We start from the raw sequence: 12596 nt of genomic DNA, 5'->3' as shown, positions 1-12596 counted from the left end.
GCGCTAACCTTATGGCCGTCGAGAAGCACGGGTATGTCCAGCGAGAGTCGATGTTCATGCGTAGGAACTGTAGTCGGTGCCGTAAAATCCAGATCGCTCACAGGTCTCCTTGTCAGGGGGTCTTCGTCACGTCGATTGCAAGCGGCCTCGCCCCCGGAGGTCGCTGTCTTTAGTTTTCCCGGTGGGGACTTGGCGAGCGTCGCTGCGCCGTCCAAGATGGCCCGCGCTGCGACGATGGTCGGCGTGGGGACGTGGATCGTGACTGCCGCTGAGAAGTTGGCGCCATGCGCTGCTGCGCTAAGTAGTCTTCAATCTCCCGGGGTCTTTGGCCTATTGGAGGGCGACGCATGTCGATGGGAAATCCGTGAAGTCCAAGGTGTCGATAGGGGCACTGGCGATAGAGATGACCTGGCTCCCCGCAATGGAAGCACAGGCGCTGGCGATTTGGGGCGCGCCACAGGTCCGCCTTCCGCTGGGGTGGTCGTCGGTTGTCGACGAACGGCTCAGTGTGTGCGGAATACAATGAGCCTTGATCGGGTGGTGGTAATGGCGCCGAAGCAGGGGCAGGGCGTTGCGCCATATCTGCATAAGTTGGACGCAGGTACTCCGTGGGGAAAGGTTGTGGATCAGCGGACGCTACCGAGGGCTTCAACGCTTGAAGCTCTTCGCGGACAATGCTAGCTACAGAGCCGACCATCGGCTGTGGAGCACCCAAAAGCTTCTGGAGCTCTTCGCGTACAACTGAGCGGATGATGTCGCGTAGGTTCGGGGTAGCCCCGAAGGCCGAAAACGGCTCCACAACTGAAGCGGCGACCACCGGCCTGTCGTAAGTGGTAGACCGCTGCTGGAGCATCCTCTCTATTGTGACAGCTTCCGAAAGAAACTCAGCAACAGTCCTTGGTGGATTACGCACGAGGCCAGCGAACAGTTGCTCTTTAATACCGTGCATAAGGTGGCGCACCTTTTTGTCTTCGCTCATTGCCGGGTCAGAACGTCGGAAGAGCCGGGTCATGTCCTCCACATACATGGTCACAGTCTCATTTGGCATCTGTATACGAGACTGTAGAGCCCTTTCTGCGCGTTCTCGCCAATCCGCGCTGGTATAGGTCTCAAGAATTCGTCGGCAGAACTCACGCCATGATGTTAGGGCGTCTTCTCGGTTCTCGTACCAAGTACGAGCGCCATCTTCCAGGCTGAAGAAGACATTTCGAAGCTTGGCGGCGTCGTCCCACTGATTAAACGAGGCGACCCGTTCAAATTGGATAAGCCAGTCTTCGACGTCTTCGCTCTGACTGCCGTGGAAGGGCTGAGGCAGTCGTGGATTTTGCAGGGTGTAGTAAGTTGGAGCTCCTTGCATAGCCGGTCGAGGAGCGCCTGCGGTGTTGAACTCCAACGGCCCGTGCTCAGGTGGTAGGCCTAGGTTCCTCCGGCTAGCGCGGTGAACAGGAGTGTCGATTGGCACAGGACCTGAATCCTGGGTATGCGGAGGAGTTCGGGACATATACTGGGATCGATACCCTGCGCCGACACCAAAATATGTCACGGACAACAGGGCTAGATGTGACTAAGACGACGGGATGAAGCTCAACCAGCAGGCAAAGTTCCGCGCACAGCACGCGAGACAACTTCGGCGTCCTTTTCTTCCAGGTGCCACCTAAAAACATCTGGGACACCAGGTGGCAATATCCACAGACATAACACAGTGCATGAGCACTTAGCGTTTTGCCTCCACCAAAATGTAGGCACGGCAGCTGAGACTTGACCCGCGCCCCAATTAGCTATATTAATCGGCAGAAAAGAGAGAGAGAAAAAAACTCACCATCTTCTCTGCTTGCGTATGCATGTCCTTTAACTTGTCAATTTTTTCTTTCTTATCTAAAAGGGTCTTTGATAGGTGGACCTGAAACAACAGGATAACAAAAGGGTATCGAAAAGTTTAAAAACCGTTATGCCTTTCGGACATATTACAAAGCAAGAAGTCACTGAAATGACTGCATTTACTCAATTCCAAGCACCTCTTTTATCACTATCACAGTGCCGAAAATAAGAGAGGATGCTTAATTCTAAAATTCTGTCGATGGCTGTCACTTAGCTCGCTCGCTGACGAAGCCATTACGGAATTCAATTTGAAGTGCAGGCAGTCCAAAGATAAGACATTTCTACAATCATTGGTGGCTGCTTTGAAGGCTCCGCTGCGGCGTCAGTGGGGGATCATGTTAAGTGCATTCGAGCTGCAGGTGAACAATTAAATTCATTTAATTTTCCCAGTATGAAGTGGATGACCAATACAAATACTGTGGCCTGCTGCTGCAGAGTGACAATGGTTCTAAAAAGAGCACAAACAGAAGGAAATGTCGCTGGCATATGTTCTTACGTGTCGTAAAATGTCTTTGAAGAGTCAAAGCAGGCGTATTTAAGTCTAGATAACCATTTTCAAGGCCCACGCGATGGCTACTTCACACGACGGCAGCACACGTGGACGCTGTTCCACCTCGTCAATTCCAAAGGGTCCGGATACGCGATCTCAGTACTATATCATACTTACTCGTGCATTCACAAACCCCTAGTTTATTGATGAGCTTATATATACATGAAAAAATAAAAAATCTTTACTTTCATATCGACCTTGAGCTTCCTGGTGAGTTAGATAACCACCATACATGCGGGCACATGTAAGACAGGTCTGGAATGACTGGCATAGCCATGCTGCCGTGTGCAGCTGCGAGAGGTGTTAGCTCAGAGCAGACCTCGTCATGCCGGCTACAGCACTTGTGAAATGCTTTGCATATCGGCGCCAATAAAGATAAGACAACGTGGTAGTGTTTCAACGTACTTAAACCGAGTAGACATGTGAAAGCATGTGTTTAGCCTTCACGGCTAAGGGTTTGCTGCGTGCTCAGAAGTTGGACACGATGACATGCAATGAAAATCCTGCAGCAAACATTCACATTAGTCATCGCCTGTTGATTGGCGTCAAACAGGGACAAACATTTCACAATCGTGCTGACAATACATATGGGGCGGGGAGAGCGGACGTCCTGGAGAGTCATAGGTAGAGCACTACATGGGCTCACGCTGGCTAAAAAGCTGGGCTAGAACATTAGCCATTTCACCGGGCCTGAACTTGCAGGCCTGGCTTGAGCTTGGGCCTGTACATCGATGGCCATGATTGAAACCCTGAAATCATGTTAATTGAAAAAACACATCACTCCACTGGCTGCGAGGATGTTTTAAAAATTCAGACATAGCACACTGTAAAATATGACTGATTAAATCTCTTCACAGAATGCGAGATAGCTTACTATGTCTGTGTGCAACCCTTTTCATTTGGCTCTTGAAGCTTCCAAGTTCCTCTATGTTACTTCTGTACATCTAGGAGATCACTCTTCAAAAATCCGACTGGGCAAACTGTCTCTTTATCACTTCCTCCTTCGTTTCTTTGAGCGTTACTGCCATTTAAACTTCTTTGCTGGCCATGTACTGTAGAAGCTTGTTGATACATTCCTAATTCATACGCGCGAAAATGCGGGCAGCGAAACATTATCTCCCATTGAGTTAAACTACTTTTATCCCGATTAATGCGTTCCCGCACAGCACAATTTCCCAGTTACTGTGTTCAAAATTTTGGCAAATCGTTGTCATATGATATGTATGGCAACCGACTGCACATGCGCTAACAAACGAGCAGGCTGAACCCACAGGCGAGCCACATGAAAATCTGAACAGCCGCGCTCACCGACCAGAGTGGCTTCTTTGCAGTACCAAAGTGCATGGGACAAAGCACTGAAGAAAGACGGCAAGCCAACATATAAGAAGGCTCATTCCACGGAGGCGTGACTTATGAGGGAAAACTCAGCGGCTAGATTGCCAGATTGCAATGCGTTAGGTGCATGGGGGGGGGGGGGACTTTTGAGAAATAAAATTCCACACTGACATTCGAGCTAGCCGGGTCTGAGGAACACAGTATGAACAGCAAACACGCGGCAATAGTCAGCCATCGCAATAGCTTCTCCACAACACATTGAAGTAAGGGTTCGAGGCACCTAAATATTAAGAAGCTCTCTTGCCCTTCCACAATTAAGACCACGCCAGTAAGACTGAATTCTGTGAGTATTAAAGGATGCTATTCATATTTTACATCAAGAAGTGGTGCTAACGACCATTCTCATGAAGTGAAAGAGTCAATTATGAATGCCTTTGAACCTCATTCAAAAGTTCTAGTTTTCAAAATCACGCAGTTTTGGATGATACGTTTTCCCAGATAATAGATATTTTCCCAAATATTTTTTTAAAAACCTATCAAAGAGGTTTTACTCTAATAGGAGTCCGATTGGTAACAATGAGTGATTCGTGTGTTGCTGTGAGAACAGGATTTGGCCGAGCCTCAGATGGGCTTCACTCCGAGCTTGGCGGGAGACAGGCTTGGGCCTTGTTCTGAGGCTTGTGCAGTGCTACAATCAGTCTAGACTTCCCTAACATCACTCTTCTCCAAACACACGGACTTCGATGAGCCTGCCATTGAGGAACTTCACAATGTCGAGGAATTCATTACACGGAGGTTCATTGCATCCAGATTTAATTGCACTCTCGAGACATATACACAATATGCAAAAGCAACATGCACCCGCAAAAGGCCACTTAACCAGCACGTAAATAGTAGTGCTACAACCGATACCAATTTCAGCTCACTGGCCCGAGATAACCAAGTAGTGCTTTACGGTATAAGTGTACTGATAAAGATGAGGACACCAACAGCATTAAAGAATTGGAAGCCATACTGTGCACACAAAAAGTTCATCGCATTAAAACGTCTCTATTTTCTAGCTTACACATGGGGGACACAAGTGTCTAGGGGCTGTTCGTTCTAGGTGCTCCCATGAAGCGCTGAGCAATGAACGTTTGCATACACACAGCCTAAACTTAGACATACACAGCCGCAGCCACAGTGGCAACAACAGTATTATTTTGTTGGTTCTGAACATCAGTTGCATGCACACATATAGGATATAGGAGCTTATATTGGACAAGTGGCCACTGATGCTAGGGGTTGCCAGCCCCAAAAATAATTTGGCACATGACAATCATATAATAGATCGTAGAAAAAATATTTTTCATAGGAATTTGCTTCGTTTGGTGCAGGCAGGCTAGGGCACATTTTTGGCTAAGTTGCCAATTCTGGAACTGGAGCAGAAAAGTGCAGGGAAATATAAGTTTATGAAAATAGTGCAAATGGCACAGAACCACCAATGCATGAATAAAAGCGCAGGGAAATATAAATACCAAAATGGTGCAAATGGCTCAGCCCCTACACTGCACGACTGAGGAGCACATCAGGAGTGTTGGGCACAAGAGCTAAGAATGCGTCAGTATTCTTGTAACTGCCAGTTAGCATGATTAAACAAAAACAAACACTCATCTTGGGATCAGCACCTGAGAAAGAGTTTCGATGCTACATGCCCGAGGAGGTTTGAAGCATTCTTAGTGTAGCAACAATAGAGTTGTGTAAATGAGGACATTTGTTAAACTTCCGCTTCACCATTAAGGCTCATTACTCACTAGGGCAAGCGGATATAATTACAGAGCTGGTCGTTGCAAGCAGGCCAAACTGTCCCTGAGGGCACATACCCAGAACTGTAGTCCCAAATCAATTCAGGTTATCAGGAATTTAGAAATAGAGGGCTCCGGATAAGTTTGACCACCCGGAATCCTTTGCCGTGCACTGACGTCGCGCAGCACATGAGAGCACCTTGCGTTTTGTCTCGAATGAAATGTAGCCGTTAAAGCTGGAATTAAACCTGAGTCGCAAAGCTCAGTAGTCGAGTGTCCAATCATTAAGTCACCTCGGCAGGGCCAGAACTATAGGACTTGCACATATTGTTAATATGAATGATATTCAAAAGCGCAAAACGATGACCTACCATCATAGCTAAAGACTCCACAGAGAAGCCGCCGACAGTTGACGTTTCATCAACAGACGCGAGGCCGGTCCGTAAGGGAGAAGCACCGAGCAGGGGATCGTTGTCCTGGGACAAGACAACAAAGCACACTCACATACTAAACGCAATTATCTGTACTAACACCGAGGGCATCTAGCATGGATTTTGTACCAGTACAACTGATAGCACTAGCAACAATACATTCCACTCAGCTACCATGCAGCTGCTGGTAGCTCTGCTAGCGCCTGAAATCTGCACATGAAAGAATGCACCATGATGAAGAGTCCCTGGTCTGACGATTTCAAGTCTTGAAGGACACCGAAAGATTGCACGCAGAGTATGCAGAAAACAACATCACTACATGACAAAAAAAAAAAAAAAAAAAAAAAAAAAAAAAGTAAAAATGCACAGGACTATAATGAAACCAAGATCTGAAAACTGAAATCATAAATTCATAACATGAATTTTGTTACTAATAAGTATTGTAGAGTGCTCTGACTGTATCTGCAAAATATTTGGGCCAGGCGCATCACGAATGACAAAAATATAAAAATTGAACTATGACTGTGCTTCCTTTTACATTTTTCGTGGAAGTGTGTGTTAGCAGCCACATTGTCTTCTTTTATCACATTGCGCTTGTGGACGTCGCTAGGAACAGTAACGAATGATGGGAAGGTGAATAATATAATCGCGTGAAATCTCTTGAAATGTAGAATCGAATGGCTAACAAAATTCTGCTGGTGTCTTTATATGCTTGCTCCCTCAACTTTGACTCAAGTAAGCTAGTGCACCAAGCGCCTGCAGATTTGGTCACAGACAGTGCGTCCTCCGTACGCTTGCTTGGGATGCCATGATACTGGCAACTATCTGCCGAAAGGAGTATTAACGTATTGGCATAAATGAAATGCAAGTTTTATTTTTCACAAATCACCCGCTTCAGAAAGCAGCTCATGCTATACTCGGAAACAAACTATGAATACAGCGAATCTAACTTTCTTTTTTTTTGCTGATCATGAAGTTCAATGTGCTCCACCACTAGGCTCCCGAGCTGTGAGAAAAAGCCAACTTCTCAACAATGTTGGGCTATCCAGGTGGAATGTGCGTAAAAAAAAAAGAAAAGAAAGCAATGCTATCAATTGTAATGTGCGGCAAATTTTCATGTTTTTTATGTCTTTCTATCAGATGACTTTTTTTTTCTTTTACTTTACTTTTGAATCAAAGACCCCTGCCTTTTGATAAGGTATGTAAAACAACAACATTTGCTGGCTTTCAATTCAGTCCGCGTTACACACCTTTCTGCCTCACTAGCTACCCAGCCCAAACTTTCAAAATTTTCTCAATTGCAGGCCTGTAGTCTGGTCGCTGTTATTGAAGAAGCCGGCAAGCTCTTCTGTTTCTCGAAAGCGACTTTCTTTACACAGGCCCGTTCGAACCTTTCCGAGTCGAGTCGCTGGCAAAAATCATGTCTCTCTGCTTCTGCTGATCATGTGTACAAGTTTCAGGAACACCAAGCTCAAGCGAGTGCAACCAATTGTCACTTGCCTCAACACAACAAACAAGACTACTATTTTCTTTTTAACCGAGCATCATGGGACATCTTTTCAACCAACAGTTCCACGCTTGCTCGAGTTCAAGTGAAAGGGCTTTAGACGTTTGTGAAGAGTATTGGCATTCGCAACTGTGGTAGGCGATATCAACTTGCAAAAGAAAAAAAAAAATATATATAGAGCAACTTACTAAATGCCATAGTATTGCTTGTGGGTGGCCAATTATCTTGAATGCCAATAAAAAAATCGCTTTCTGCCGTCTACACGATAAAAAAAAAAAAAAAAAAAAAAAAAACCACGAAAAAACGAATAACACGCCAAAAGTGAACCTCACCAGTTGTGCTGCAGGGTAAAGAGGCCTGGGTGGACTCAGGTAGTAGACCTGCCTAGGTCGCTGTCTTTGCAGAAACGACGACTTGGGCATTGTTTCAGGGGGGTCTAAGCTCTGCAGAAAAGTGAGGAGAAAGTTGGCAAGTCTTGAGAACACCTGTAATGTGGTGTGCCCAGGAAAAGCAGCGTAAGTGCTTTCTGCATTCCCCAGTGAACGCATCTTTTTCCATCGGGCACCAATGAACAGTGTTCAGAGATTCAGAGAAACAAAGGCTTCTTACTGATTCTGGTACTCTTGTATGTACACCTAAAAGCACAAGTGAGAGAGAGCACCCACGTCCACTTTCACAATGCATTTATGCTCAAAATACAAGACAATGCAGCGTTTTTTTTTTCCTTACATCCCAGCTCACATTACGGCAACTGTACAACCAGCACTAAAAGAAGGCCGAAGTGAGTACGCACCAGAACTTCGTAGTCTGGAACCGAGTGTGTTCCAAGGCCTGACCGGTCAAACTTGGTGCGATATGTTGCAGTCTGTGTGTCGACAGCGTCGATAGAGCCTTCGAAAAGGCCATCTTGTGGCTTCCTTAAGCGGGCTGGAGAAAAAAAAAATTGACAATATGACTGCAAATGAGCCTAACCACTTAGCTGGCCAGTTTTTATTAAGTAAATCTCAAAGGCTCGCACCACAAAGCCTCAGTAATGTTCCACATTTTTCAATATCGAAGCAAACTTGGGCTTCCAAAAGAACAGCAAACATTTGAGAACTCTAATATACTATGGATGTATTTCAATTTTTTTGATGCATTTAGTCCTTCAGATTTTAGCACGAACAGTGAAACTGCACCAAACCAACCTGGAATGCTGACATGCATCCGCTGATAAGTTAAGGTTCACAAAAGAGAATTTTGAAGCAGTCTTATAATTGCAGAAACTCTTATCCACATACCCCAATCACTTTTAACAACTTTGAATCATTGCCCTTTATGGCAAATTTTGCTGTTGAAAACAAAAAATGTCACGGCCCCAGCTTTTTTCCTTTTTTTTTTCCAATTCATCGCAGAGCGAAGAAGGAGTAAACCAATGCACGAAGTTTGTTTCAGACCATCACATGGCGGTGTGCTGCTTTGCTGTCAGCGCAGTATTAAGCCGGATGATCTTGTGAACATAGTCCGCTTGCTTCAGACTTGTTTTGGCGACGTGCTCTCTGAACCACAAATTGAAGCAATTTTCCGAAAATATTATTTATTATTTACGCCGTGTCCAAAAGCATTATCAAAGATTAATTCTTAAACCTTCACGGGTTATAGTATTTTTACTGGCCACTACAGAATGATGAGGTTGAATCTCATGAAACCAAAAAATATGGCCCTGTGAACAATAAAATGCAATCTCAAGTGAACATTGTGCCAGTGGGAAAGATAGTGCGGAGGTCAACATCCAGCTGTTATGTAGCAGAAAGCTTTTACCTTTGACCTTTCCAGGAAAAAGAACAAACACAGACGGTTTAATTCAGTCAATCACAGAATAGTGTGCAGCAGCAGGACATTTTGACAGGATTGTGTTTGCTGTGTCTCAACTATTGAATACTGTATTATTTTGCTGTGTTAATCAGGTGGCCATGCTTCCGGACCACACATTGTGCTTCAGAGAGACGGTCTTCTTAAAGTAATGCTTCTTTATTGCCGATAGCGTCGGATACAAATCACATTTTGTAACATAGTTTGGCAAACATAATTTTGTGGTCAGTGAAGCAGTTTTACGCAGTCTTAATGTCCTCCACAAGAACATCATGTTGAAATAGAAGATCTCTACAAAGTTCTATTGTTTTCTTATCAGTTACTTGCTCTTTTTTGTACATGTTGCATCTGTGCGTCCACATGTTTCCCTCTTAGCAATGATACCGACTTCCGTTGATTGCTACTGCCGCTGCCTTCTTCCCTGCTGTTGTTCCCGCCATCACGCATGACTATGCTCTTTGCCAGACAACCAGGATGGTCCTGGACTACCCTCCATACTAACCAAAGAAGCAGAGCCACAACAGGAAGTTGCCAACTGCGCCCAGCAGTGAATGCAAAGCGCGCAGCAGTTTCGGAGCAGCAGCCTTTTCGCTTTGCTTCTTAACCGGTTTCACACATGTCGAGCGTTCCTCCCACCGCCTTTTTCTTCCTTAGTATGCCTAGCAGCCTTTCCTTTCCTCCCTGCACCCTGCAGCATGTTTTTCTCTAAAGACCGCAAACACATGCAGGTTCTCTGTGATGGAGCTGTGTTCCTCCTCCTCTCACCCCTTTGCACTTGGAAAGGGAAAAGGCCAAATTGACTTCAGACATCGTGCTTTTGCGAGAATGTAGGTAGTAATGCTGCAGCACCGAAAAAAAAAATCCCACTGTCAGGGTGGATGTGAATTCACAAATTTGTGGGAAGCAAGTACAGAATCTCGTAGCTATCGCTGTAGCCGATCAACCCGCATGTTTTAGCGCCACTCTCTCAAGCTGAGCATTGCATTTTGTTGTCTTCATCACCTCCCACTTGTGCACAATTGATCCAAGCATATCAATGTCGCAATGACCCCCTTAAAGTGCATTAGGTGGTCCCAAAATTTCATAGCGCACTTACCACTAATGTCGGCAGTAACCGATTACTCCAATCTTTGCCAATGCCTGACCATTAAACCCTAGCTTCGAGCCAATTTTCACACAAATTTCGCGTTTGGAGAGTTGGCTAAATCAGCCGCAATTTTTTTTCTCACATATTTCAACTTTTTTATGTATGAAAGAGCACAGAACAAGGGTAGAGGGGGAACCTCAGTTCGCAAGCCGAGCCAGTGTTGGCTCGGCTTATGAACAGAGGCTCCCCCTCAACTTTTGTTCATTGCTCTTTTATACTGTGTAGGCAACATTTTTAGGTTACTTTTTTATGCGATTTGGATACACTTCTGCAGCGAGCGAACCAAAGGATTGAAAAATTGCATTTTTTTTGCCATTTGAATGCAGAATAACTGCTTTTGCTAAAACTGATCGAGCCTCAAATTTTGAATTTTTCTTTTGTTATACAGAACTAACTCCCAAAGAAAAAAAGCATAGACCACCAACCAAGCTTTGATTCTAGTTCGTCTTATCTGAAAATCGCTCAGTGTGATTCGCTTCGGGGTGCGACCCAGGCTTCAGGTCTTTGATAAACCTGGTCCACCAAGCCCGTCCTTACACGTGGTGGAGGTGAGTCTCGATTTCCCTGCTGCCTCGTCACCTGCATCTACCTGAAGCTTCGTTCCGGTCGCCGCTTGACGGCTACTACTATCGTCATGACCCAAGAGGGAACCGCCAATGTTTTGGGTTCTTCCCACTCCACCCCAGCTCCCCTTGCTACTTGGACTGTGAGCAGCCGTTAGCACGATCCCCAGACGTTTGCCGGTCTTCGCGGCGATGACGCTGATGACTGGCTTGACAACTACGACCGCGTCAGTGCCTTCAACCGGTAGGACGACTCCTCTAAACTTATAAACATGTCATTTTGCTTGACTGATGTGGCCAAAATATGGTTTTTGACCCAAGAGTCGACAATTCCGGACTGGGCCACATTCAAGAAAAAGTTACGCGGGATATTCTGTGCTCCTGCTGTTCGAACGAAATCCGCCAAAAAGAAGCTGGATGCTCGAGTTCAGCGACGGCGACCAGGAACACCGAAATCGGGACGTAATTCTTTTTTTGTTACTTTCGCCTACAGCTGTACAGCGGGCCACAGATTACACCCAGTTTTTCCTCGTTTACGGCCGTTCTCCCACTACACTTCTCGATGATTCTTTCCTTTCTACACCTGCCAGCTCCTCATCGTCTCTTCCTGACCAGTTCATTTCCCGAGTGGCCAGATGTTGCCAGCTTGCTTGCCTCAACACTGAAGCCAATCAGGAAGACTGCAAGTGTTGCTACGATGCAAATCATCGCCAAGTTTCGTTTCGTCCCGGCGACAAGGTATTACTTTGGACACCATTACGCACTCCTGGCCTTTGTGATAAGTTCTATTGCCATTTCATTGGTCCGCACGCAGTTCTTGGACAAACCTCCCCTGTCAACTATCGTGTCTTCCCTGTTAGTCATCCTCCGGACAGTCGTTACCGTGGAACTGGTATATGTTTCACGCATGAAGCCTTTTATTCGACGCAATACTGCGGACTAAATGCAGCCAGGCTGGCCGCTTCAACTGCCACGGGGGAAATAGTGTGAGCACTGTATGGCGCTTCATCTTTCACACAGGTGCATGTGCTGCTTCACCTTCATCCTTCTTTCTTGAAGAGACCCATTGTCATCGCTTAGGCGTGTGACCTGGGCTTCAGGTGTCCAATGAACCTGGTATGTATATATAGCTACACCACCAAAAAGTCACCTGCTGCTATGGTTGTGTTCAAATGCTGAACCCAAGGATGCAGGATCAAATATCGCCATGATAGCTGCTTTTTGATGGAGGCGAGGAGCAAGGCGTTCATGTGCTGTGAGACGTCAGTGCCTGTTAAATAACCACAGGTGGTTAAAACTCCACTATGGCATCCCTCATAAGCTCAGTTGCTTTGAAATGTTAAACCCTACAAACGTAATCAAACCAAAGACTAGTTTTCCCATGGGTAGGAAAGTGCTAGGCTCATAACAGGGAAAAATTCTTTTTTTTTTGTTTGCTTGCATGCTGCAACAAATGATGCTTAATACCAAGTATAAGCGGCAAAACAATTTCGTTTTTTTTTTTTTTTTTTTTTAAGTTTGTGGAAAACCAATTAAATGTGCTCCGGCTG

The 12596-nt window shown here is 45.6% G+C and overlaps 1 protein-coding gene across 4 annotated transcripts in view; it reads right to left on the bottom strand.

Moving 5' to 3' along the window:
- The window catches only part of LOC146190547 (protein lin-9 homolog), a 57293-nt gene that overhangs the window by 16864 nt on the left and 27833 nt on the right, over positions 1-12596 (bottom strand). For all 4 annotated transcript variants that reach the window (XM_084600944.1, XM_084600945.1, XM_084600947.1 and 1 more), the window contains exons 9-12: positions 8279-8412; positions 7818-7928; positions 5919-6023; positions 1820-1900 (exon numbers count right to left, since the gene is read on the bottom strand). In XM_084600944.1, coding sequence (XP_084457070.1) covers positions 1820-1900; positions 5919-6023; positions 7818-7928; positions 8279-8412 — 431 coding nt within the window. The remainder of the gene's footprint in view (positions 1-1819; positions 1901-5918; positions 6024-7817; positions 7929-8278; positions 8413-12596) is intronic.

The sequence above is a fragment of the Amblyomma maculatum genome, chromosome 4, assembly GCF_055883805.1.
Source record: "Amblyomma maculatum isolate TAMU_Amacu chromosome 4, ASM5588380v1, whole genome shotgun sequence".
Taxonomy (NCBI): Eukaryota; Metazoa; Arthropoda; class Arachnida; order Ixodida; family Ixodidae; genus Amblyomma; species Amblyomma maculatum.
This window is presented reverse-complemented; position numbering and strand designations above follow the sequence as displayed.